At 34.6% G+C, this 27676-nt stretch overlaps 1 protein-coding gene across 1 annotated transcript in view; it reads right to left on the reverse strand.

Moving 5' to 3' along the window:
• RANBP9 (RAN binding protein 9) overlaps positions 1–27676 on the reverse strand; it is a 106095-nt gene that overhangs the window by 16284 nt on the left and 62135 nt on the right. Inside the window, exons 3-11 of the mRNA XM_012476547.3 lie at positions 25164–25216; positions 23514–23681; positions 19059–19081; positions 10234–10418; positions 8219–8331; positions 6946–7054; positions 5163–5353; positions 3724–3871; positions 171–292 (exon numbers count right to left, since the gene is read on the reverse strand). Coding sequence (XP_012331970.3) covers positions 171–292; positions 3724–3871; positions 5163–5353; positions 6946–7054; positions 8219–8331; positions 10234–10418; positions 19059–19081; positions 23514–23681; positions 25164–25216 — 1112 coding nt within the window. The remainder of the gene's footprint in view (positions 1–170; positions 293–3723; positions 3872–5162; positions 5354–6945; positions 7055–8218; positions 8332–10233; positions 10419–19058; positions 19082–23513; positions 23682–25163; positions 25217–27676) is intronic.

Raw genomic sequence — 27676 nt, forward strand, 5'->3', positions numbered from 1 at the left:
AGCAGCCCACTCAAACAAGAGAGTTTAAGTGCTATGCATTACTGTCAAGTCCTACAGCACATACATCTTTAAATCTGGTTTATGGTCATCAGCTGTGAATCAGTACAAGTAAAAACATAACCTTGTAGCCATCATTTTTTATTAAAAATGTAAGAAATATCACTGCAGACCCATTTCGGTGTCACAATCTTCCATTTCGTGGTCATGTTTAGAGCTACCATTTAGGAAACCATTGGATGAAGTTTCTCCAACTCCATTGGAGTAGTGATCTGTTTCCATGTCTACATCATTACTGAAAACGAAAAACAAACCTAATTTTAGAAATATCATATTTGCAGCTTAGTTTAAAATAAATCACTACTGAACTATATAGCCTACGAATAAACTAACTTCATAAGGCAATAGAAATCTGCAAAAAAAAAGGTATTTAGTTAAATCTTGAAGGTATTCAAAGCCAAACACGTAGCTAACTTTTAACACATTTTTACCCCAGAGGTAAGGGAAGAAAAAAAGTACATATGCTAAAATGTAGTGGTTTTATGACTCTACATCAATATGGAGAAATCATGCTTCCGCACAATTCTACTAATTTTTAGACTCAGATCTGCACGTCTTCGTTCATCAACTGCTGCCCCACCATCTCCCCAGCCAGCCCTCTCCCCCTGCCCCCAGCATTCATTTCTAGCATGTAAGGGAAAAACCTCACTCTCAAAACAAATACATCTCACTCCTGGAACCCACTTCACCTTGTTCCGGACCTTATACTCAACCACTTCTAGGCTATTTTTAAATAGCATTCTGGCATTTGTCCTCAATATTTAAAAATATACACTCTTTCAAGGTTAAGTTTTAACTTAAAAAACGACTCCATTTCATTCTTTCATCCCTTTTCACCACATGACCCTTTTTTTCTCTCATAATCTTATTGGCTTAAGTATTGCTGAATCTTAATCTTTTTCTTTATTTTTTTGAGATTGAGTCTTGCTCTGTCACCCAGGCTGAAGTGCAGTGGTGCAATCTCGACTCACTGCAACCTCTGCCTCCTGGGTTCAAGCAATTCTCCTGCCTCAGCCTCCCAAGTAGCTGCAACTACAGGCGTGTACTACCACGCCCAGCTAATGAATTTTAATTTTTAAACTGATGTCTTAGTTTACAGTTTTCACTCATTCCACACTCAATGAATAGCTGTGTCCCAATAACTGTACTTGGACATATTTAAGCTATCAATGTATGTCCTTCAGACCCATCCCGCACTCTTATAAGCAATAATAAATATCTAATCTTTAGGATTTCTCCTATGAAGATCTAGGTGATAATTATACAATCTAGAAGTAAACACGATGGAAATTTAGGAAATGCTTAGATAAAGACATTTCTCATTACAAAAACAATATATATTCATTTGTAGGAAAAAAAAAACACAGAGAAGCAAAAACCACTATGTGTAATATCGGCAGAGGTAACAAATTGTAACACCTTGGGGGTGTGTGTGTGCGTATGCATGCATACATTCCTGTTAGTAAAATCTTTAAGGTAAAAAAACACGAACGATCTAGGGAAAAGGGGGATATGGATGGCCCTAGGACTCCAGAGAAGACTTACTCAATCAGGAAAGCTTGTTTATAATCTTGACAAACTTCAAAAATTGTTAAGAAAAACCAAACTTTAAAAAAAAGAAAATCCTTACCATCACAGCTTTCAGTGGTCTTCTAAAAAATACTAAACTTTTTTTTTTTTTATAACTCAATTTAGTATTTGAAAGGCACTCATTCATTTAACACACATTTAAAAGCCTCTGAGGTATTATCCCTGTTAGGTGCGAAAGAAATTATGAAACAGCCTCTGCCTCCCTGTAGCAAACAACCTATAAAAAGCTAATGAAATTATTATATTACAGAGTAATTATGACTAGTACTAAGATGAAAGTTAATCACAAAACATGACACATTTGATGGGGATGTAAATCAAGGAAAACATCCTGGAAAAACTGACATCTGAACTTGAATTTTCTCAGCCTGGACAGAAGTTATATTGGAGGCAAGGGAGGGCAGGAAGAGAAGCATTTCAGATAGTGGGCGGTATTAGGGAAAAAGCACAAGTTTGCAAGTCAAATCCTGAAAATCAGCCTCAGCTCTGCAACTTACTAGCTACTATTAATTGACCTTAAGGAAAAAAAGTCATTTACTTTTCTGATATCCGGCTCTACATCTGTAAAATGGTTGAAATAGTTAATACCATCTTTGCCTACTTCACAGTACTGTTGTAAAGAAAGCCATTACCAACTACAAAATAACTTATAGTTTAAAGCAGTTCAAAAGTTTACTTTCTTTCCATTTTATATGCCAGACAAAGGGGGATATTGTTTCATCAGACCCTTCAGTTAAGCTTGCTTCCGTGAACTCAAGTCATAATAGATCTGTTTAGCAACTTGCTGCTGTGGGAACAGTATTTAAGTGAAAAACTCACAAATTGCCTGCAACCTCACCCTCAAACAATAGCAGAACCCTCAATCAATGATAAAGTACCAATGTACTTTATTATAAAGCATGATGAGGTACTTAACTTTTTTAATTTCCATATATTTTTAAACTATATTTTGATTTTATATTTTCCAATATATCATCTCTGCTGTGAAAGATGATTTTTCTGCCGTTCTCATACACTTTTGTGGTTCTCCATTATAAGCTGTATCAATCACACACATCATTACTTCAGTAAATTTTTGTCATGTGTGACAGATAACCCAGAAATTTTGATTAATCTCCAAATTTTCAAATACAGATTTTTTTTTAACATAGATTCCTTTCTCCAAAATCATATTTCCATTAAGATTCCATGCTAAAATTTAGGTTCTCTCTCCTTTAAGAAGAAAATATTGCACTGATGGCCATTTCCTGAAAATGCAGTGTAACCAACTGGTTTGTTAGCACCCAAACCAATATTGAATTAACTCAGTTCTGGATGATTTGGGCAGGGTGAATTCACAAGAATTTGCTTCTGCACAGTAGTATTCAATTCAAATAATTTCACTTCATGAACTTTTAGGTTTCATAAATATTAAGTGAGTATGTCAAGGGTCATAGTACACTGACTGAGATATATCTTCTTGCAAAGCTCTTTGAAATCAGCTACCCTACCTAGCATAATGTATGGTCCTCAACAAATCCTCAAAACTATCCTCACATTGTTTACTAAATGACTTAAACATCTGCTATATGCAAGCTACTTAAAGACAGGCTTTCAAAAATGATTCTTTGTAAAGTTATTCTGAACTTAAAAAACATTCTATACATTTACACCAAAAAAACACACAGAGAGAAAAAAATTAGTTGTAAATTTATCTTATGTTACCATTCAAGGTTAAATATACTACTGTGTCTTAAGTACTGTGAAAACCTAACAAATGGCATTTATGTGATCATCTGTATAGCTCTGTGGCTGGCAGGAAGACAAGGCACGGAGTCCCGAATTTGTCCTTAAAACATTACTATAGGGAAAAGGGTAGTAGAGAAGAGGAAGAAACTAAGGAAAGAGCTCATTCGCATAGTAGGAGACTAAAAACCTTTGAGGAACTGACTCCCTACCCTTTTATTTTCTGAGGGCTTAGGAACTCCCAGAGCCCCTTTGTGGGTCATGTAATTCAAGTTCTTTCAAAATTATTACAATGATTACACTTATAACTAGGTTGCTTATATTAATGCAAAAATTAGTGAAATTACTTACCTGGTGAAGTTATTAACTTGCTGTGATCTTGACATATTTATACTGTTCAGTTCTGGTACATTCAAATTGGATGACTGGTGTTTATTACTATGGCAATATGATTGATGTGCTTTATTTGATATTACACCATTACTACAACTTTCAAAACCTGAGAAAAAGATACCACATGGAAACAGAAATAAACATTAATTTATTAATGAGGTTGTAAATAAGTCTCCATGTTGATTTTGTATTTAAGACTTCTAGAACGTAGGAAAGTCAATGGATGATGTCAATAGTAAACAGGTAATTTCTTTGAAAGAATACTAAGAATACTTAATTGTGAGATCTTAATTATTACTTCATCTAGCATTTATTGAAGGCTTAATTACAGATTTCATTTAATCCTCACGATCCCCCTAAAATGGCAATATGATCATTACTCCAACTTTACATATGAATACACTGAGGCTCAGAATTTCTCCAAGCCTGAAGTGACTGTATGATATTCAAGAGCAGTGGCTAAGAAGAGACATGAGAATCATACCTGTGGTACAGAATAGTGATGTAAATAAACTGAGAGGAAGTAATGCAGAAAAGAGGATAAACTGAAGTGAGAAAAAGCAATGGTGTTACTTCATGAAAGGAAAGGAAACACTATCTGACTAGTTTAAGAATGTTAAATGTACAAAGATAACATCTTGGGAAATGCAGAATTAAAGAGCTGGGTAAACAGAAGACTGAGAAGCATCAGAAATAAATCTGTTGCTAGGCATGGTGGCTCACGCCTGTAAGCTTAGCAATTTGGTAGGCTGAGGCAGGAGGAGCACTTGAGGCCAGGAGTTTGAGAACAGCCTTAGAAACACTGCCAGACTCCATCTCTTTAAAGAAAAAACAAAAACAAAACCACAAAACCTGTCACAAAAGTCAAGAAAGGGGAAGAGTTTTAATTAAGAGAACACCCAAAGTCACAGAGAGTAAGACTGGTGAGCCAAAAAATGGATAGGAGAAAACGAACTAGGCAGAGCTGACTTTTGCAAAAGGCTTGGTTGGGAAAGGTTGAGGGTACGGGGAGGGGAGGGAGGCAGGGGCAGTCCAGCTAAGGGTGGTAATCAGGTATCACAGCCAGATTGCCTTCAAATTTATATTTTATTAAAACACACAATTACCTTTTCACACTATTAAACATCAATAATACAATTTCAATGACTACTCATTTTGAATGCTTACTTTCATTTATGAAGGTCTGCTAATAACCTACTCTCAGAAACAACTGTTCTTCAAGTTACTTCCTGGTACTGAGAACATGTGAATCTGAACCTACAATTTTTCACTTGGAAAATCTTAAGTATACACATTTGAAACAGCTACAAAAGAAACATACAGATTTTAAAAAGGAAAAGGGTTCAAGATTATGAAGAGGAAAAATCTAAAAATAGTGTCAAAAGATTAAATCTCACCAGAAAAATGTGCAGTACTTCCTTTGCCTGAACCTAAATTGTGGATATTCATTCCATGGCTGGGGCTCATACTTGGACTACTAAAAGGTCGAGGACTAACAGGATAACTGTCTTGAGACTTTGGACTTCGGCCTCCCAAACATCGTACTTCACTATCTGTACCATTCACCATTTCTATAAACTGACGTACTCTAAAGGAGAAAAGAAAAACTTACTTAGACATCATCTTCAAATGGCCTTTCGTTTACTTAATAGCAACAGATTTCTAAAAATATTTTTTAAACTTTTATTTATCAATAAGATTGGTCTTTAGATAGTAAGCTAAAAATATTAAATATGGTGTCCTATACTTTATTGGTTAGAATTTTAGAATTTCCAGAAAAACAAGAGTATAATGCAATAGATACTACAATAATATTACCCCCTTTAATCAAGATTTACTAAATGGAAGTTTACCTATAAGAAGACATGAACACCATTTTCTTTAGCTACAAGTAATTTAATCAAAATAACTTTTACACTTGGTAGTAAATCAAATTGTGCCTATGATCTTATGTATATATGATACATGTAAAGTATAGCCTTTCCCCCTACCCGTCCCATTTCCAACATCTTAACCAAAATGGGCCTTATTTAAACTTCTACTTACTCTAAAGCAAAACAATTCTGTCATTTGACTTACAAAGGATACCTGTTGCTTAAAGAGTTGAAATCTGAAGCTCAATAACATCTCATTTTTTAAATAACAGATTCATAAAACCAATTAAAACTATCAAATCAGGATGGCTATTTTTTAAAAAGCTGTAAAACACAGAATTACCATATAATCCAGAAAATTCACTTCTAGGTATATAACCAAAAAAATCAAATGCAGAGACTTAGATATTTGTACACCTACACGATAGCAGAATTATTCATAATAGCCAAGAGGCAGAAGCAAACCAAGTGTCCATCAGTGGGTGAATGGATAAATAAAATGCAGTATTATCCAAACAACGGAGTACAATTCAGCCTTCAATAGGAATAAAATTGGCCAGGCACAGTGGCTCATGACTGTAATCTCAGCACTTTGGGAGGCCGATGTGGGCGGATCACCTGAGGTCAGGAGTTTGAGACCAGCCTGGCCAACATGGCGAAACCCCGTCTCTACATTTTGGAAAAAAAAAAAAAAAAAAAAAGGAAGAAAATTCTGATATATGCTACAATAAAGATGAACCTTAAGGCTATTACACTAACTAAAATAAGCCAGTCACAAAGAACAAATACTCTGATTCTACTTATATGAGTAGTCATATTCATAGAGGTAAAATGTAGAAGGGTGGTTTCCAGGGCTAGTCGGGAGGAATGGATGGTTAGTGTTTTAATAGAGTTTCAGTTTGGAAAGATGGAGAAGTTCTGGAGCACAATGTTGTGAATGTAAAAAATGGTTACATTTTATGTATATTTTACCAAGATTTTTTAAATGCCACAGAGATTAAATGTAAGTTACTTTTCAGCAGGAAAAATAAGACATCCATCTTCTAAAGAAGATTTTCACATTTTTAAACATAAAAATAGAATGATAAGACCAAATACATAGCAAAGGACATCTTTTGCTTATGGTCCTTAACACAAAAGTATTTTTCATAACCTGTTACTTAAATGTACTACATTACAAAATTATATATATTTGAAAAGGGGGAAAATTAAAATTACAAAAGCATGAAATATATCTTTTATTATATAAAATATGACAAATATTTATAATATATCACAAATATAGCATTTTATTATGCAAACTCACTTTAATGTGAAAAGGAGATTAGGATTTCTTTCAAGTAAACTTGGGTATAACTGTTGTGTTGTTTCAATGGCTTCTCCCATTCTTCCTGCTAATACCAATTTCTGAATTCCTATTCAGTAAAAGAAAGCAAACAATTAACTTTTACAAAAGTAGGTAAAACATAAACTTAGTGGATCCTCAGAAAAGGGAGTTAGTAAAAATCTTCAAATAAATTATGATTAATTTCTATTTCTTTTTCTAACATCGTTTCCATTAGGCAATCCAGGAAACATTTCAGACATACCAAAAAATTAGAAAAACACATACTGTCACAAATTTAAAAAAAAATCACAAACACACAAGTAATATATAACACCTATTATGCAATACTGAAGTTTCAAACACTGAGATTAAAAAGACTATGTTTTAAAGAGATAATAAAATGCCTTATCAAATATGACTTTCTGAACAAAAGACTAAAAAAATGCTAGCTTTTGAATAAGATTCCAATTTAACAGAGATTCATTGAGCATTCACTTGATCTGACCTTTGTTAAATTAGATGATGAGGATACAAAATGAGTAAGTGATCTCTGTTCAACAGAGCTTATTAAAATAGTAGGAAAGGATAGCACACAATTAACTACAACACAATGTAATTAGTGCTATTACAGAGATTTGATCTATGAAACAGTTATTTTCATCCACTGATTTCATCCATCTGTTTTGTTTTCATCCCTATACTCTTGTCAAGTCATACCAACCCTGATGGAATACAGCACCAATTTCAGGATGGCTAACTATGGAACAGTTATGCTAACCCGCCATTGTTGTTATAGGGCCTGTTTTATCTTTGGCCACACAGGCCAGCACTAGGATCTAAATAATAAATACTTATGATCAATACTATCTTATATTAGATAGCAACTTAAATTCAAAGATATTTACCTTTCTTTCACATATTATCTCCTCCAACTAATCAGAACTACTTATTAAAAAAAACCCTTTTTATTAAATGTTTTCCTGAAAGCTTAAGAAAACATTCTTTTAAGAAAAAAATGGTAAAGATATTCCTTACAAAAATTTCTGCAAAATCTCTCTAGAATTAGAATTCTGACACAGACCTATGTGAATTTTTAAAGCTGATCTTCAAAAATGTCAGTGAAAATAAAATCCAGAGGCATCCATTTTAAACATACTTGAAATCAAATTTAAAAAATAAAATTTCTAAAAATTAAAGCAACCCAATCTATAATCTCAAAACAAATGTTAGCCATGCACCACAGTGTCCTTACTTTGTCTATTCTTAATGGAAGCTAATTCTTCTAGAACGGTCTGGTCTGTAGATCTGGCAAAGGCCTCTGCTGTGGCACAGTACCCATGGTGGACTAAATAAGAGGAAACCATTCTTAAAATAAAAAAGAAGAAACATACATCTTTTAGTGAAGAGAATACATGCTTCATACTACAATTTACATAAACAAGGTCTACTCTGGTGTTATAAAAACGAACCTATTTTCTTGAAACAAGGTGTTGTTAAGCACCTCACCTTTAAAGTAAGCTTTTGAAAAACATCATTTTGTTCTATTCATGTAGTATTTTCAAAAAGATAACAACTGAAAATGCTATATTGAAAGTACTCTCCTAAAATAAATATTACTTGAGAATCAATGACATTAAGTGACCTTTTCTTTGATTCTTAGATTCTCATTACCCCCAGGTCCCTTCCTATCCTATTATTCAGCCCTACTAACCGTAATTTCCATTTTGCTTTTATCATATGACTTATCCCAGTAATTGCTGGCATTCTGTAAAATAATCAACTTTAAAATAAAAGATTAAATGTTAATGTTCCAGAGTTTGATAATTTTCTTTACACACCAGTTAAATGAGATGGGATCACAAAGTAAGTACAGAATACTAAGGTGAATCCAGAGAGGCGAACTTCCAGAACAATCTCTATAAGCCTAGTTAAAGGAAGAACCAGCCTTCTAGTCTAAATCAATTACTATGGTTTGCCCAAGAGATTTATCAAATATGATTTACATGTAAGTGACACATTTCCAAGACAAGAATCTTTTAAAAAGGTACCAGGTAGTCAAAACATGTATCTACCCACAAAATGTGGTTAGAAAAACTGGTTATCCAACAATATTAACCCAAGTATCTGTTATATCCAAACATTCAACTCTTAAACCTGCCTCCATCTGACACTACTAAGGGCTAGTTAGAAAATGGTGCGAAGCAGTAGTTCACCAGGAGGAGACTGAGGAGAAGTGGAGAGGAAGCAGGGAAAAATGTCTAAGAAACAAATCTGCATCTTATTTTATCCAATTGTTCAAATTAATTTAAGAGGGAGGGGACCTTTTGGAACGGACTTCTCAAGAGTTCATGGTATCAATTCAGTGAAGAAGTGGGTGGGAGGATCCCAACTGTAAGATTAAAATCAATGTTTTCTACTACCTTGCCATGACACTCAGTGAGAGCATTAAAACAATGTGGCCCCAGAGCAACCCAACCTAGCTTCAGCTCATGGTGACCACGGGACTCTGCATCAGGGTTGTCTATTCTCAATTGAGCTGGACAAAAAAACTAGTGTCCAAGCTCTGTAATACAAATGATAGTAGTTCTAGGGAAGAAGTGTGCTTTCACAGTCATCATCATGTCTCTTAATCACTACCTTTTCTAACAAAATACCCCCAAAATGTTATGACAATTTTAAAGTTAAGAATATTCAAAGCAATTATAAGGACATTTAAGATGACATGTGTTAGACCAATTGCATCTGAAAGTCTGCTATTTTCTTGGCCTGGATTATAATAGTGAAAAGGACTTTTTAAATTTAATGGTATTTATTAAAATTTTAAGTCTATACTTATACCGCTGATAGTTCAAATATTAAGAGCTTGGGCATGGCCAAGTTCATGTCCAAAAACCACAGATCCTAATTATAAAATCTAGATTATCTCTCAACTTTATCTTTTGCATTAACATTATTAAAAGTTAAATTGTGTAACCTACAGAAATCCTATTACTAAGAATAGCAAATGAATTAACCTAGCCTAGATGACCTATCATTTTATTTCCTCCATCAAATTAATTCAGACAGAAATACAATTCTATATGTGTGCTATCAATTGTTTTTGTTTAGTGGAGTAAATTACTTTTTGTTGAGAGACTAAAATCAGTAATATTATAGAGATATTAGTATATAAATTAGTTGATTAAAAAGTTCCCATGAATACCAAAAGAATAAATGTCATAAAAAATATATTCTGAATAATGTCAATTCAAATTTCTTTACTCTTACTTTTGTATCATGGTCTGCCATTCTCCTTCTCGATCTCCGATAGGAAATCGGTCTATCTGTGCCTGGATTTTGGTTCTCCACTCTCGCATATAGTCTTCTATATCAAACACGAAAGGATGTTGACCAAAATTGGCATCAACCACTTCTCCTGGTGTCTGAAGCCCCACGGTAGGATACAAATTTGGCTGTAAGATAACATATTTCATTAAACAGCTATCCATTTTATGTTAGATTTAATATTATTTTAATGTTATCTTTAAAAGAGCAGAACTATAAATTTACTTTATATTTTAAAATTCCAATCAAAATATTAGAAGGCTAAAACAAATGATCTAAAATAAAAATACATTGTATGTTAGATGAAAAAAATCACTTCCTGCAATTTAATCATCAAGAAAAAACATAGCAACCCAAGATCTCTATTTTACTTATTCAGGGACAACGTTGTATTATACCATGTGGCGCTATGCTACTAATATATAGAGATGTAATTCTTGTTCTAAAGATTATGTCATATAGTAGTTATAGAAATTCAAATATAAACATATAACTCAGGTTTATCCCAGATTTTATATATGATACATTTCTATAAACTGCATGTTAAAGCTAGTTACCATACAAGTGCAATCTCAGCTAGTCTGGCATGTAATAGCTTAAATTTACTATTTTCATTCTGTACATTTGGGATGCCTAGCTTTACAAAGGGAAAGGGATAAGACCTTAACTACAAGCAAAACACAGTGCCATGAAGAGTGGGGATTCTCTATATTAAATAAAAAAATTAAAAAAACTCAAGTGTACATATTTCAAGGGAGGAAAAGGATGAATTTAAATATCCAAACTCAGAAATGCATTCAGGTACATTCCAGGATTTCAAGGTTACTCAAGATGAAAAGGTGGTAACCTCAAGTATACAAAAAAATAGAGGAGTCATTCTTTTGGCTGTGTCACTAATTGGTTATTACATCTAAAGGGAGAATGAGTTTCCGAGTGTCTACTAAATGCCAGGGTTTAATCATAATAATTCTGTGAGGTCACTCTTATTATTTCTACTACAAAGATAGAGAAAATGAGGATTCAAGGTTAAATAACTTGCTCATGGTCATTCTGCTAACAAGTGGCAGAAATGGAATTGAGACACAAGTTTGTCTATACCACATCCATGACTGATTTTTTTCTCTTGTAATTCCAAATCCTACCATATTTTCGTTTTCTGTATTTATGCCTTATATCTTTGATTCAATAGTTATAACAAGTATTTTCAGTACAAAACAAGGTAAAGATCAAGAGCGGATAATTTCTGTGTGAATATAAGATGTTAAATAGATTTCACAGTAAAATGCTAAAGAGGATGTGTTTTAAAGCAACTATTCGATCAAGTAGAACAAATAAGAAACAAAACAAATATTGTGTCAAAATATCAACAAAGTACTAGTGAATTATGGAAAAAATGGTTAAAGCAAAGAATGCAAATGTACTGATTCTTAATAATCAACAGAGCTAAAGGTTTACAGACTTACAAACCTAACAGGTTTATAGACTTTTAAGCTAAAAACAGGTGAGACAGTACAGCGTTCCCATTTTGCCAATGAGAAAACGGAGACCTAAAGACTTTATACAAAAGGCCAGGTGTGGTGGTTCATGCCTATAATCCCAGCACCATGGGAGGCTGAGGTGGGTGGATGACCTGAGGTCAGGAGTATAAGACCAGCCTGAACAAGATGGGGAAATCTTGTCTACTAAAAATACAAAAATTAGTGAAGTGTGGTGGCGTGCACCTGTAATCCCAGCTACTTGGGAGGCTGAGGCAGAAGAATCACTTGAATTTGGGAGGCAGAGGTTGCAGTAAGCCAACATCACACTACTGTACTCCAGCCTGGGCAACAATAGCGAGACTTCAACTCAAAAAAAGAAAAAAATAGGCTGGGCACGGTGGCTCACGCCTGTAATCCCAGCACTTTGGGAGGCTGAGGTGGGCGGATCACAAGGTCAAGTGATCAAGACCATCCTGGCCAACAGGCTGAAACCCCCTCCATCTCTACTAAAAATACAAAAATTAGCTGGGTGTGGTGTCGGGCACCTGTAATCCCAGCTACTTGTGACGCTAATGCAGGAGAATCGCTTGAACCCAGAAGGCGGAGGTTGCAGTGGGCTCAGATCATGCGATTGCACTCCAGCCTGGGTGACAGAGCGAGACTCCGTCTCAATAAAAAAGAAAACAAGAGAAGGATTTTACAGAAACAATTTAAAAGCACAGAGCTTGCTAATGGCAGCACTTGAAAGAAAAGAACTCACATCTCTCTACTTCTAGCATAGTATTCTTTGCCTTAAAACCCACTAGAGTTATGAGATACTTTAAAACAAAAGCATATAAGCCAAAAACAATAAAGAAATCAACAGAGTGAAAGGCAATTCTGTTCATTAAGCAAAGTTTACAATTATGATATTCAGTACTATCTAAATAAAGACACTTTTAAAATGATTTGCTCATCTAAATTGTCTTACAAATTTAGAAAAATAATTCTATCAACACTATCAAAGACAATCAACATTCATGAATTATCTGATAAAACTTTAAAATTCCCTATGACAAAACATGCCACAAATGACAAAGACAAATGACTTTCTAGAAAAAAAAATGTACCACGCATACAGCAAAATGTATATTCCAAATATAGAAAACATTCTCACACTTCAGGAGGACAAAGTCTACCAGTTCAAATTCTTAAAAATGGCAATGAATATGTAGGCAATTTGTAGAAGAAATAAAAATGACAGCATATAGAGACGCTTAATTGCACTCAAGTTTTTAGGTGCAGATTTTTAATGTGCACTTAAAAATATAATCAATTAAATTAAAAATGCAAGATTAAAAACTTTTTTGAACATCAGATTAAGACTTGAAAGGCTGAGAATAACCAATGTTGATAAGGGTTGGGAAAATAACCTTCTCATCTACTGCACACAGAAATGTAAACTGACATAATCTTTTAATAAAGAAATGTGGAAAAATCTATTAAAATCGACAGAGTAATTTCACTTGAAAGAGTTTATTCGTACAGAAAGTAAGTATGTGCAAAGACATATCCTGTAGCATTATTTGTAATGCAAACAAAATTTTAAAATATCCACAGACAGGTGATATTATACCACATTCATCAAATCTCAGATTCTAATAACAACAAATATCACTATTTCATGCCTAGGAAAACACAATGCAAATTAAATTCTGACCAGCCACTGATTCTAAAGTGTATTGTCTTTTTCTTTTTTTCTTTTTTTTTTTTTTGAGACGGAGTCTTCCTCTGTTGCCCAGGCTGGAGTGCAATAGCCTGATCTCTGCTCATGACAACCTACACCCTCTTGATTCAAGCAATTCTCCAGCCTCAGCCTCCAGAGTAGCTGGGATTACAGGCACAAGCCACCACACCCAGCTAATTTTTTGTATTTTTAGTAGAGACAGGGTTTCACCATGTTGGCCAGGTTGGTCTTGAACTCTTAACCTCGTGATCCGCCTGCCTCAGCCTCCCAAAGTGCTGGGATTACAGGTGTGAGCCACCACACCTGGCCCTAAAGTGCATTCTCATTTCAGAAATATTAAAATATGAAAAAAAGTACATTTTATACTTGATCAATTGTGGTAGTATGTTAATACAATAAGAGAACATAAAGCAGGAAGAACAGAATGAAAAATGTATATATGGACACAGAAAGATGTCCTATACACATTACTAAATGAAGAGAGCAAGGTATAACATAATGTATACAGAATGACCTTATCTTTCATATAAACATTTAAAAAATGAACATACTGGCTTGTATGTATTTAGAAAGATATATATTTAAGTTAAACATTATAGCCAAAGAGACTGGGATTGTGAAGAACTTCTCTTTTATACATTTCTGTATATATAAACATTTCTCATTTAAATATTTAATACTGTACTTCTGTACTCTGAGGGAGATTTTTAAAAAAAACTTTTAGTAATATTCAGTTTTGGCTCACTGAAAAGTAACTATAATTTTTATACCATTTATTCAACTGTAGAATTTGGGGGAAGAGGATTAAGGACTAGTCCTTAACTTGTTATATTACAGATTTTAAAAAGCAACAGGCTTCAACATTTTTTAGTGTGTTGACAGAACTGTGCAACGATCATAATTTAACTGTCTAACAATCACATCACCTCAAAAAGAAACCCAGTACCCATCAGCAGCCAATTCCCATTTCCCTAACCCCCCTAACCTCTGGCAACCACTAATCTACTTTCTGACTCTATGAATTTGCCCATTCTAGACATTTTGCATAAATGGAACTACAAAATATGTGATCTTTTATGACTGGCTTCTTTTTTTTTCTTTTGAATTGGAGTTTCGCTCTTGTTGCCCAAACTGGAGTGCAATGGCGCGATGTTGGCTCACTGCAACCTCTGCCTCCTGGGTTCAAGTGATTGTCCTGTCTCAGCCTCTCGAGTAGCTGGGATTACAGGCATGCGCCATCACGCCCGGCTAATTTTGTATTTTTAGTAGAGACAGGGTTCCATGTTGGTAAGGCTGGTCTTGAACTCCCGACCTGAGGTAATCTGCCCACCTTGGCCTCCCAAATTGCTAAGATTACAGGCATGAGCCACTGCATCCAGCCTATGAATGATTTATTCAGCATGTTTTCAAGGTTCATCCATTCGGCAGACGCATCGTCACTACAGATTTATATGTAATAATGTTTTCCAGAAAAATGTTTCTAAATCTGAAAAAATTACTCCAGCTTATGTAAGAATAGTACATAGACAGAATAGGTCCTTTATGAAAAGAATAGGAAAACATTTCTATTAACTTGCAAAAGATATTTTCAATCTAGAAATTGTTTAAAAGCTAAATGTACACTCTGTAAATTCATATTCTCAATAGCACTGCTTTGGTCTATATTAGATTTCTTCTAATAAAAATGACCATACAGCTATTTCTCTCTCTCCGGCCCCCCAACCCCCTGCATGAGTGCATGCGTGCGTGCGTGTGTGTGTGTGTCTCTCTCTCTCACTCTCTCTCTCTTCCCCCCTTCCTCCTCTGACTCATTTAAAAATAAATTTAAAAAATTAAAAAAATATGCTATACAAATAATGTATCCATAAAAAGGAGACTTCAAGTCACTGACCAGAATTGGAAAATAGCATCACTTAAAATGAGAACAGCTACCAAAACTAAAGGAATATATACCCAATCTCAAACTGAATTAGTTATAGTTAATGTCATTTTTCAAACTGGTGAGGTAAGCTGAAGGAAAAAAAGACTATTTTGAAAAAAATCTAAGGTTTTCAAAGCTGTATAAACACTTATGTTCCATAACAGGTGCAGAACAATCTAGATAAACTGGTTTTTCTGCAAATATACTTTCTCTTGAGTCAATGGTACAGGTAGCTAGTGAGAAATCACAGGTACAGAAAATATGATATATACATTTCCTTGATGCTTCCTTTAAGAGAAAGATTAACTTTTTCCTCTAAGTAGAAAAGTGATATGAAGCCTGTGGACGTCGAGAAGATTTACAGTATTAAAAATGAAAAACACTATACTAAAAGGAAACCTAAAACCACCACCCTGACCACTGTTATAACGAAGTTCCACATCATTGGTTAACCGAGGGAGAGCAACTGCTGATTCAAAGTGGGAGAGAAAGTAACACATCTACAACCAACCAAGCTTTTCCCAAATGATCACCACTGTATCTATGAAAAAGAAAATGAAAGCTAACAACAACAAAAGCTCACACTGACAAGTTGGTTTTACATGCTTAGTGCCACAACACAGGAAAAAACAAAAACAAAAACAAAACCCAGCCACTAAACCCTTTAACCAACTCCAAATGAAACTTAAAGCATTCTCACCAGTCTCTTAACAGTTAAAGACCGAATCAATCCACCAACCAGAATCTGCACCTACACACTCTGCCTGTCCCTACAATGCTCTTCTCAAAAGCCCATCCCCTCATCTATCTCACACACCTGTCTACCTCTTTCCATGATATAACAACTTTTTTGCGTACTAGTAATTTTCATCAGCATGCTCAATCTCCTTTTTTGTCTACTGCCCCAACTTCCACCACTGGCTACTATTCTGTTTCTTTTTTTCCTTTTCTTTTTTTTTTTTGAGACGAAGTGTTACTCTTGTTGCCCAAGTTGGAGTGCAGTGGTGTGATCTCAGTTCACTGCAACCACCACCTCCCGGGTTCAAGCGACTCTCCTGCCTCAGCCTCCTGAGTAGCTGGGACTACAGGCACGCACCACCATGTCCGACTAATTTTTGTATTTTTAGTAGAGATAGGGTTTCACTATGTTAGCCAGGCTGGTCTTGAACTCCTGACCTTGTGATCCGCCATCTCAGCCTCCCAACATGCTGTGATCACAGCCGAGAGCCACTGCACCCAGCCTACTCCATTTCTTTTCTCCTCATTGTAGCCAAAGTCCTCCAGAGTTGTCCACGGTCTATAACTCACCTCGTCCTAAAATCCATTCCAATCAGGATGTCTCTCTCCAACACACTGCTGAAATTTTCTTCTCCAGGTCACCAATGACCTCTACTCTGCTAAGTACAACGGTCAATTCTCAGACCTTATGTAATTTTCAGATCCAATCCATCAGCCAATTCTCTTGGTTTTGAGTTGGATTTTTAAAGAGGTGAGATCTCATTATATTGCCCAAAGTGGTGTTGAACTCTTGGCCTCAAGCAATTCTCCCACCTCAGTTTCCCAGAGCCAAATAATGCTTCTTGGTGAGTACTTTTGATCGGTAGGGTTCAAATATTCCTTGTCTTAAAATTATTTTCTATTATAATTTTGATTTATTCTGGTTTTTTTTCCTAGGATTTTCTTAAAAGATATAAATAATCTATAGATTTGGTATCTATTCACTGCCTCTGAATCTTCCATCATCTCTGTCAATGCATCTCTGAAAATTGGAATGCATTTTATAATTGATGACACCTTACTATGGTCAGGCAGCTGTCGTGACACAGCTGTCACTGCCTGCACAGGTGCAAATTTGTTAAAGAATGAGCTCATTGAAAAACTCTTGGGACTGAATTGCTTTTCCTGATGAAATTTTCATTTTCATGATATCGATTACTATCATGAAAGTGACACCATCAAATGTGCACGATGTAATCAGCAAATTGGAGGAAAATCCCAAAGACATAACAGAGAAATCTTAAAAAATGTTCTTGATAGCAGAGAAGATAGTATCACATAGAAAATCATGGGCATCAGCCTGGGCAACTTGGCGAAAACCCGTCTCTACCAAAAATACAAAAAATCAGTCGGGCATGCCAGCGTGCACCCGTGGTCCCAGTTACTTGGGAGGCTGAGGCGGGGGGATTCCTTGAGCCTGGGCAGCAGAGGCTGCAGTGAGCCAAGGTTGCAGTAAGCTAAGATCACACCACTGTACTCCAAACTGGGTGACAGAGTGAGACAAAAGAAAATCATAGCATAGACTCTAAAAATAACTGATTTAAAAGGTCAGGCTCTGAACATGAAGGACCTTAATCAATTTATTTTTGCTTATCTCATCGTTTTTAGGTGTGTAACATCTAAAAAGAGACACAGATTAAACATCTATGTTTAAATAACCCTAAGAGATCGTTCCGTGAGTATAAAATAAACATACTAAGTGGTAAGGGAGGCATTATATCATAGTTTGTTAGTTTTTTCCCCCTTGGTGTCATAGATGATGCAGATTACAACTGACACTGCCTTGGGTTTGGTAAATAAGATACATGGAATCAAACTTCTACTGAAGAAAGTTACTGTCATCCCTTGCTTGAATTTCTGCAATAGTCTCCTCACAGGTCTCCTTGCTTCTACCCTTACATCCATATTGTCTATTTTTCAACTGAGCAATCACAGTGATCCTGTAAAAAGTGAAGTCATATCATGACAAACAAAAGTCTGCAACGTCTTTGTATTTCACTCAGAGTGAATGTCCAAGCCCTCTCAATGGCTTGCCCAGGTCTAAACGATCTATTAATAGCTTACCCCCAACCCCCCATCATTATCTCTGATCATCTGCTACTACATATGCTCTGCCCTCCTCACTCCTCTCTACCACACTTCATGCCATGCTTCAAACAAGCCAAGTGTGCTCCTGCCTGAGCACCTTTTCCCTAACTTCTCTCTGCCTGGAAAACTCTCGCTCTACATATCCACTTGGCTGACTCCCTCACTCCTCCAAAAGCCTTAGCTCAAGTCTCACCTTGAGCAAAGGGGAGCAATTTGTACAACCTTGTGTCCTACTGTTGGTATTCCCAATTCTTTTTTCCCTTTCTTTCCAAAGGATACTTAACACCCTTAAAGTATTTTCTAATTTGCTTGTTTTTCATGTACTGCTTATTATCTAACTTTCACAGCTTGACTACTATGAAGTCCAAGAAGGCAGAGACCGTTACTACCTGTTTTGTTGAATTATATATTCCAAGCACTTAACCTGCCACATGGTAGGCCTCTATATAGCTTGGATGAAAAAATAAATTAGAATTGCTATACAGCCCTCTGCTGAAGAGTCCAAGGAAATACATTTCAAATGGATGAATGGTGACATTTAAAAAGATACTTGAATAAATTCTGATTTATTTCCCTTTATACGATGAATCCAGCACAAGCTGGAACTTAATTTCTGAAGGTCTATATCCAAGGTGGTTAGAGAAAAGATCTCTTCTTTGCATAAAAACATAATAAATATCAGTAAGACCGTATTCTAAACTTCCTAAATATGCCCAGTTTCAGTTTCTTTGTACTTCCTTTAATTAAAAATGGAAAATTGCTTTTTAAAAAGTCTTACCGGTAGGTCAGTGAAAGCAATACCTAAAAAGAAAGAAAAAGAGTAGCATTAGAGCTGTTTTTCAAAGCAGACTATAGTGACAAGCTGAACTTCTAGCTAAAAAGAGCAAAACAAATGGCAAAAGAAAAAACACTAAAGCCTAAATATAAAATAACATGAGTAATTTTTTATCAATAATACTAACATATATGTCTGAGTGAATGCTGTCCCCCTTCATGATAATCAGCCTTGCTAGTCATACACAAATTTTATTTCTGAGATGTTGCCACTGTCTCAAGGATTTTTGAAATAGTTTTAGACATATCTTCAAAGCTACATTAGAAAACACATTAAGAAAGTTGTTTGCAAAATAGTTACAGCTTATTTTTTACCCCCAAGTTGCAATTTCTAGCCTCATCGCTTAACAATCATCATCTAGATTTAGCTTGTAAATAATTTTAGGTGGAAGGAAAAGAGTTTTTCTGTTATAAAAAACGAACAAGGGAAAATACAGTATATTTTTGCTTCTTTAAGAAATGTTTCTTATGAAAGTAAATTCTTTAACTTCTGATTTACTCACGGGAAAAAACAATTCCTCCTTCAAAGGATAAAGGATTACACACAGTGAGAATTTCTCTTGAATACCCTTTGACAGTTATTTCAACACAGTCACGTTCTAGATACAACTTGAACAATGGACATATCATTGGAATAAATCTACTGTCAACCCAACATGACAATTTAACGACCTCCTTCCAAATATTCAAATACACAACTTAGCTGAAAATAAGATGAATTATTTCTGTAGGACCTCACAGATATATTTTAAAAGATCTAGCTCCAGAATAATGGGAGAGGAGCAGTACTGGTGAGTCAGTTGCTCTCAATTCTTCCAGTCTAAAACAAACATTAAAATAAACCAAGCCAGCACCACTGCTTCTACAGTCTTGATCACTATCTTAAAAATGAGGGGATTTCCATGAAATTATTTTTAAGGTCTCTTCCCACTTGACGTTTTATTCCTCTATGACTGTGCTATACCAACAGAAAACACCTAACTCTGTTAATTAAGGTAATAAAGTTAAAAGACAATCTAAATTTTATACTTTTAAAATAATGTGTAAAAATAATGCTTTGTAGTTAGTAAAGCCTTGTTTTTACGAGTTTTTAAAACAGATAAACTCATTGTGTCTTGTCAAAAGGAAAGCAAAGTTAGGGTTCCTGTTTTCCCCATGTGTAACATTATCGTTACATTTAAATTCATTAATAACACAGAAGGCAAGTGACTACTATCAGCCCAAATAAAGTTTATTCCAAATTTTTACAAAAGTAAAAAGAATACAGAAAGCAAGAGAGAACTATTTTAATATACTACATAGAACTATACATATTTCTAATATTTTTCATAAAATAAGCTAATCAATTATTTTTCTCAAAGATGCCTAGTTATAATGAAGACTGTATATTCTATTTTTAGCAAAAATCCTTTGTTTCTGTAATTACTGAAATTTTCATTTTACCAAAAACTCTAATGAAAAATTCAAAATTAATTCCAAAGGTTAACATTTTTTTAACACTGCCAAATACAGTTATCACAACATGTTTTTGCTCAATCAGACCATGAAAAGATGCCACTTTAACAAGATGGCATAACTATTTAAATTTTACACAGAAAGCAATTTTCTATATTCATGATTTCCTGGTTTGTCAGGCTTTTTGAAAAGAGATCTTCAATAGGTAAATGATATTTAATAAAACGACATTTTAAAAAACAAAGTCAAAAATTATCAAATTAAGTTAACCTATATATTGCAACATTTCTTATTTTCTCAAAACCTTTCCATTTCTCTTTATATAGTAAGCAAATATATATTCTGAAAATCTTCCATGAGACAGAAACTAAAGATGCATTAGCTTTTGGATACAAATTATCCATTCAGGAAGTACAAGAAAATAGTAACAGTATTTTATCTTCTAAGACTCCGGAATCTAGACCGGAGTTAGGCAAAGCTTTCCCATAAAGGACTAGTATTATGTTCTGCTTTCCAGGCCATACGGTCTTTATCACAAATACTCAACTCTGCCAACGTAACAGGAAAGCAACCATAGACAATATGTAAGTGGGTGTGGCTGGTTTCTAACGAAACTCTATTTTAAAATAAACTGGAGGCTAACTTGGCCATAGCTTGTAGACTCCTGTTCTACAGAGGTAATTTCTGCTTACCTATGTTTTACCAGTGGATCCCAGGAACCTAGCCCAGGGTTTAACAATGATACTAAATAACATTTAATGATTATTCACTAGATGCCAGAACTCTGCACATACTATTTCAGTTTACTCTAACAACCTTAGTGAAATAGGTATTACAGTGATCCTACTTGACAAACTGAGAAAACTGAGGCACAGAAATGTTAAGTAACTTACATATGGTTACATGGCATAAGCTAGGAGTCAAACTCGGCCAAGTCTGACTGAAGAAATCTTATTAACCACTGTTATGCCACCTCTCTATGTGCTTAATATTTATTAACTTTAAGAATGAATAATGCCAAACATTTAGATTTACTTAAAATTAAAACATGGGCTGGGTGCAGTGGCTCACGCCTGTAATGCCAGCACTTCGGAAGGCTGAAGCAGGTGGATCACTTGAGGACAGACGTTCAGACCAGCCTGGACAACATGATGAAACCCCATCTCTACTAAAAATACAAAATACAAAAATTAGCTGGGTAAGATGGCGCATGCCTGTAATCCCAGCTATTCAGGAGGGTGAGGAAGGAGAATCGCTTGAAACTGGGAGGCAGAGGTTGCATGGAGCCACCATCGCACCACTGTACTCCAGTCTGGGCAACAGGACACGCCATCTCAAACAACAACAAAAAAATTAAAATGCAATTCCATTACTCCATCATTAGGTACACCTTTTTAAAGACACGCCTTACATTTTAAAAATAGCTTTCTTAGCCAAGAGAAAAATTTAATTTAAATATTTGTGAAAAAACAGGGAAAAAATAAAATCATATCACCTGGGACTGTCTTATATCCCAAAATGAAATTTCTTCTCTGGAAAGTTTAAAAAGTTTATGTTAAAGAGATTATGGTTTTTTAAAAATGTATTCTTTGGTTTTTGCGCCAAAGCTCATACCTAAAAGCAGATTTCTTTGAATTGAAGACTTCAAACATTTTAAGCAGTCAAGCCAACTAATATTATATGATTGGTCAGAAAAGCAACAACAAATAAATTCAAGGGGCCTATATTGTTCTTGGAAACCAGGTGGACACAACAATCAAATCACACACAAATATACATAATTTGCATGGGATCCTTAACATTATTGTACTAGTGAGAAAATCTCCTGTGGACTTGAGAAAAACTGTTAAGTCACATAATACAGAAGGACTTTCAGTAATCAGAAATGTTAAGCTGAATATAATATAAAAAAAACTTTATATAATATATTGAAACACTAAAAAGAGTATTGTCAATGCAGCCAGAAATTCAGAATTTTCTATTAAAACAGAAAAAACAGCTTTTGTGTTATATTAAAGAACATCTATTACATGTCTAAGCAAGCTACTTTAAGTCTAATTTCTAAATACTATTTATAAGTAATTTCTGCCTTCTAGAGGTTACTTAGTTTATGCTTCCTTTCATTTTACCTCATTAAAAATAATTTGCTTTCAGATAAAGACTTTTCCAGCAGCAAAATGTGAAATCTTTTTTTTTAAACAAAAACCATCAGTGTTGTTACCATACTTTATATTTTCTATAGTTTTTAAAAAAAAATCTAAGAAAAGGGACTGTAACAACCACAAACAACTTTAAATTTGAAGTGCTATGAGTACATGAATAGTCCACTGAAAACCTTTATTTACTATGTCTTACAATGTATGGATTTCAGGTTTTCCATAGCCTATTTATTTCTCATTAGCCACCTTTTATTTTCAGAAGTTTTGTCATTGTTTGCTTAATTGTTTAATTCTGCTCCCTTCCATAGAACAAACTTGTAGTCACCAACTTTAGCCATTTTTGTTAGCAGATCTGACCTTTGAGCGTACTGATGCCTTTCATATGCTTGTGGCATCAAACTTTCCCTCCCTTTGTTACTATTACCCACGCGATCCTAACAACTGACTGCCCCTTTTTCTTAGCACCTGTTACCTAGATAATTAGCTTATATTGTGTAACGTTTTATTTAAAGCAGAAAACTCTTGGCATTTCTATTTCTAGAATAAATATCTCCGTGTGGGGATTATTTCTACAGTAATTCCTATACACATATGTATCATACAGATGACCTTCACAGAATATAAATATTCACCATTTCCTCAACTTCTATCTGGGAAAAAGGAAGAAACCATTTCCAGGGTCATGTATCTATAAAGAAGAATCACATAATAAATATGACTATCATCCTGGAAATATAATAATCACAATATTTGGTTATTTAACATGCAATATCTTATCTCAGTACCTAAACTATGTCCATTCTTGGTGTAAAAGCAGGTATTGTTGATAAGATTAACACAACAGCCAATGACATCACCAGTTGTGAAAGTTGGTCCATAAGGTTGTCCAGTTCCAGAAGAACAAAACGAATGTCCATCATCCCCATGGTAACCATATGAATGCTTATCCCAACCTAAGGAGAAAGTTCCGGCATATTTACAATGAAAAAGTAAGGTTCCTCTGTGCTAGATTTACTCACTAAGATTATGATAAATCAGAACAGCACAAGATAATATAAAGATGAAATTCCCAATGTAATTTAAATTTTCAACACTACATAATTTATTCTACATTAAAATACTGTTTACAAAATTAAGAGAAATAGCTATATAGAACACTAAAACAAATATTAAACAAAGAACCCCAGCCAGAAAAAACAAACATAAATGCAACAACCACAGGAGGACACATTTTCTATGCATATTCCTTTTGCTAATATGCCAAAATAATTTTGCTTTAATTTAAAGAACACACATACATTTTATATAACCTAAAAGATTACACTCTATTCAATCACTGCAAGTTTCTCAATGCCGTAATCCAAATATAAAAGTCAAACAAGGTGTGATCTTACCAAACTACAGATACGTTTATAGCATCATTGAGAGATTTTTACCTTATCAGTTACTTTTACAAAAAGTTTTCAAATAATAAAAACCTCAAACTCTCTTTCAAGTATAATTTTAAGCAAAAGGGTACAAAGAAAAGTATGCCAAGGTAACACATCTGATTACAATTAGATGCAACTACATTGGCTTGGTTTGTTTCTTTAAGGCACTTCATGTAGTTTTACATTGACAGTTTTGCTCTGCACTTCAAAAAGTCTCCCCAAAATTAATTTTTAACATTAGCAGAGTATTAGCAGACATAATCCAAGAATCACTTCCTTCTGATAAGTGGTATTGGGAAACAGGTCTGCCATCTCACTTCATTTCTCCCTTAGTTTACTTTAAATATTAGTCAATATTCCTGAACATTAAACAACTAAAGATGGGTTAAAAGTCAAAAATGTGATGGGTAGCCAATAAAAACAGCAACATTAAACATTGAAAGTAGCTGATACTACTATGTATTAAACCTTAAAAATATCAAAATACAATAAAAAATGACATATATACTATATGTTTTGCTAAATAGTGTGAAATTTAAATTTATTAAAAAACACTCAGCGGGCTGGGCAATGTGACTCACGCCTGTAGTCCTAGCACTTTGGGAGGCCAAGGCAGGTGGATCACCTGAGGTTAGGGGCTCCAGACCAGCCTGGTCAACATGGTAAAACCCTATCTCTACCAAAAATACAAAAATTAGCCCGGCATGGTGGTGCATGCCTATAATCCCAGCTCCTTGGGAGGATGAGGCAGGAAAATCGCTTGATCCAGGAGGCAGAGGTTGCAATGAGCTCAAACTGCACCACTGCACTCCAACCTGGTCAACACAAGACTCTGCCTTAAAAACAACAACAACAAAACACTCAGCTTTCACTTAAAATTCATGATATTTATGATTAAAAACACAGAAAATCAGTATCTTTATATATTATAATTTCTTACTTGAAAATTTTAACAAGAAAGAGCTACTCATAAGACATAATACTATGATTCAATTATAAGTGTACCTGGTAGTCTATTCATGTTCACACCTTGAGCAGAAAGACCAATTCCCATGTAACTGTTTGGGGGTGGGGGGACGGAAGGAGAGAAGAAAACCACATTATTATAGTCATATACGTGTAAGTTAGCAAACACTCTCAAACAATATCAGAACCATGCCCAAGTTGGAATTCCTAAGGTAGCTACAAAAATTTTATTACAATTTATTAGGTAATAACAAAGGGCAATATTAAACATCGATAATACTCAGATTTCACAGCAATCTCACATGGTACTCATTCATAAACACACACAAAGTATTAATATATAGCTATGCACTCTACTGACACCTATAAAAAATCTCTCCAACTTATTTACAGATAAATGTTTGGGATTAGGATTTCTCACAAAAAAAGCATAGAGGGAACTGTGGAGGAAAAAAAAAAGTTAAATAAGGAAACAAATGTGTTTCCCAAAGGGCACAGTAAAAATTTAGACCACACATACACACATGGAAAAAAAGGAAATATGGATTCACATTTGGGAACAATTTAAAACTCACATAAAAGTATCTTAATAAAATTACCACAAGGTACGTATCGTCTATACTGGCTTTCTAAAACTGAGCAAATTGACAAAATCTACCTAAACAGAGGGCTCTTTATCATCAATTTATAAAATTAGAACAAAATAATCTCCACACAATACACAAGGAAAGATTATTAAGGTATCCAGTTATTTTTCAAATGCTTATAAAACATTAATAACAAAACCTGATAAGACCAATTCAAAGAAAGAAAACATAAAATAATACGCTTTTAAGTATGAACAAAAACAGAAAAACAAAATAAAAGAACAATTTAGTTTATTAAAAGGCTAATTGACCATTATTGTTATCAAGGTTTTAAATGGCATTTAATAAATTTCAGCCACCATTCCTAGTAACTCCAATAAAATAAAAATAAAAGGAAATTATTTAACTATGAAACCTTTCCCCCAAATATAGCAAGCAAGATATTCACCAGCAAAATACACTGAAGACACTTCCACTAAAATCAAGAACAAAGAGATGCCTGTAATTGTTAAATACTGTTTTAGGGGCTTTAGAAAACTTAATAAAATAAGAAAGTTAAATGATTAGTATAAATGTTAAAAGAGATCAAAGTCCCTTTATTTGTAGTTGGTATGACTATATACATAGAAAACCACAGAATCTGGCTAAACCTTTTAGAATAATTTAGGTATTCTGACAAAGTGACTAGATATAAGAACATTTTAATATTTCTTCTAGTATAGCCAGCTGGACAGTCACAATAACTACAGAAAACTTGAAACAGGAATAAGGTTCTCAAGTAAAGCTCAAAATTACATGTTAAAAGCTGCATATAAATGGATTTAGTAAACGCCCAGGTAACTTGAGAGCATAGAAATGGCCATCTTTCAAATAGGCACAGAGGCTCATAGTCATACCTAGAATCCCAGCACTTTAGGAGACTGAAGCAGGAGGATCTTTTGAGCCCAGGAATTCAAGACCAGCCTGGGCAACATTGGGAGACCTCGTCTCAAACAACAACAACAACAACAACAAAACTATCACCTGTGTGTGGTGGTGCACACCTGTGGTCCTAGCTACATGGAAGGCTGAGGCAGGAGGATTGCTTGACTCCAGGAGTTTGAGGCTACAGTGAGCCATGCATGATCATACCACTGTACTCCAGCCTGAGTGACAGACCAGGAGTGGGAAAAAAAAAAGAGGACAACTTTTCTAAAATGATGTATACATACATTTACATTTCAAGACATATTCCAACAGAAGTTTTAAAACTTGACAAAATGATTTCAAAGTTCATGTGTAAAAATATATAATTTTCGTCAAGACAAAATTTTAAAAAAGAAAACTCAGCGTTTTCCCTATTAGAAATTAAAACTCATAATTAATTAGATTCACAAGAGCAATATTACTACTATGAGCATATGCCAAATGAGACAAAAGTGACAAAACATTAAGAAACATCTAGATGTCTAGTCAAGAAGGCTCATTAAGTTTGTATTTTTTGATTCAGCCCCTTTGCTCCAAGTACAATATAAAATGTATTACATTTTATTTAAAAAGGCTGAGTAAGTCACAAGAAGAAAAGATGAGAAGAAACACAAAGCTGTGAATGGGGATATAAGCTGTGAACCTGCAAAGCTCTGAGTCTATGAGCACTCAATAATGGCTCAAAGTGCCACCTCCTCAGGGTAAACAAGGACTAAAAATGTTCCACAAGAAGAGTACTAGCTATGCTTACTGCTTAAAGCCAAAGGCTGGAATAGGCATCTCCTCTTGAAAGGAAGCTAAGAATATACTGATGTCACCTGTTGCCTAAGCTAGAGCTTATTTGACATTGTGGCCTACTTAAGGGGAAAAAGAGAATAGAATCCTCTTGACCAGGATCTAAACCAGTTAGTTATTGAATGGATCCATGACAGAATCTGCAATGCTTTCAATATCGTGCTGAAGCAAGAACCTCGAAACTCTAACACAAACCTAGTTTTG

Source organism: Aotus nancymaae, unplaced genomic scaffold, assembly GCF_030222135.1.
Source record: "Aotus nancymaae isolate 86718 unplaced genomic scaffold, 86718_ANA_hifiasm-v0.15.2.pri h1tg000051l, whole genome shotgun sequence".
Taxonomy (NCBI): domain Eukaryota; kingdom Metazoa; phylum Chordata; class Mammalia; order Primates; family Aotidae; genus Aotus; species Aotus nancymaae.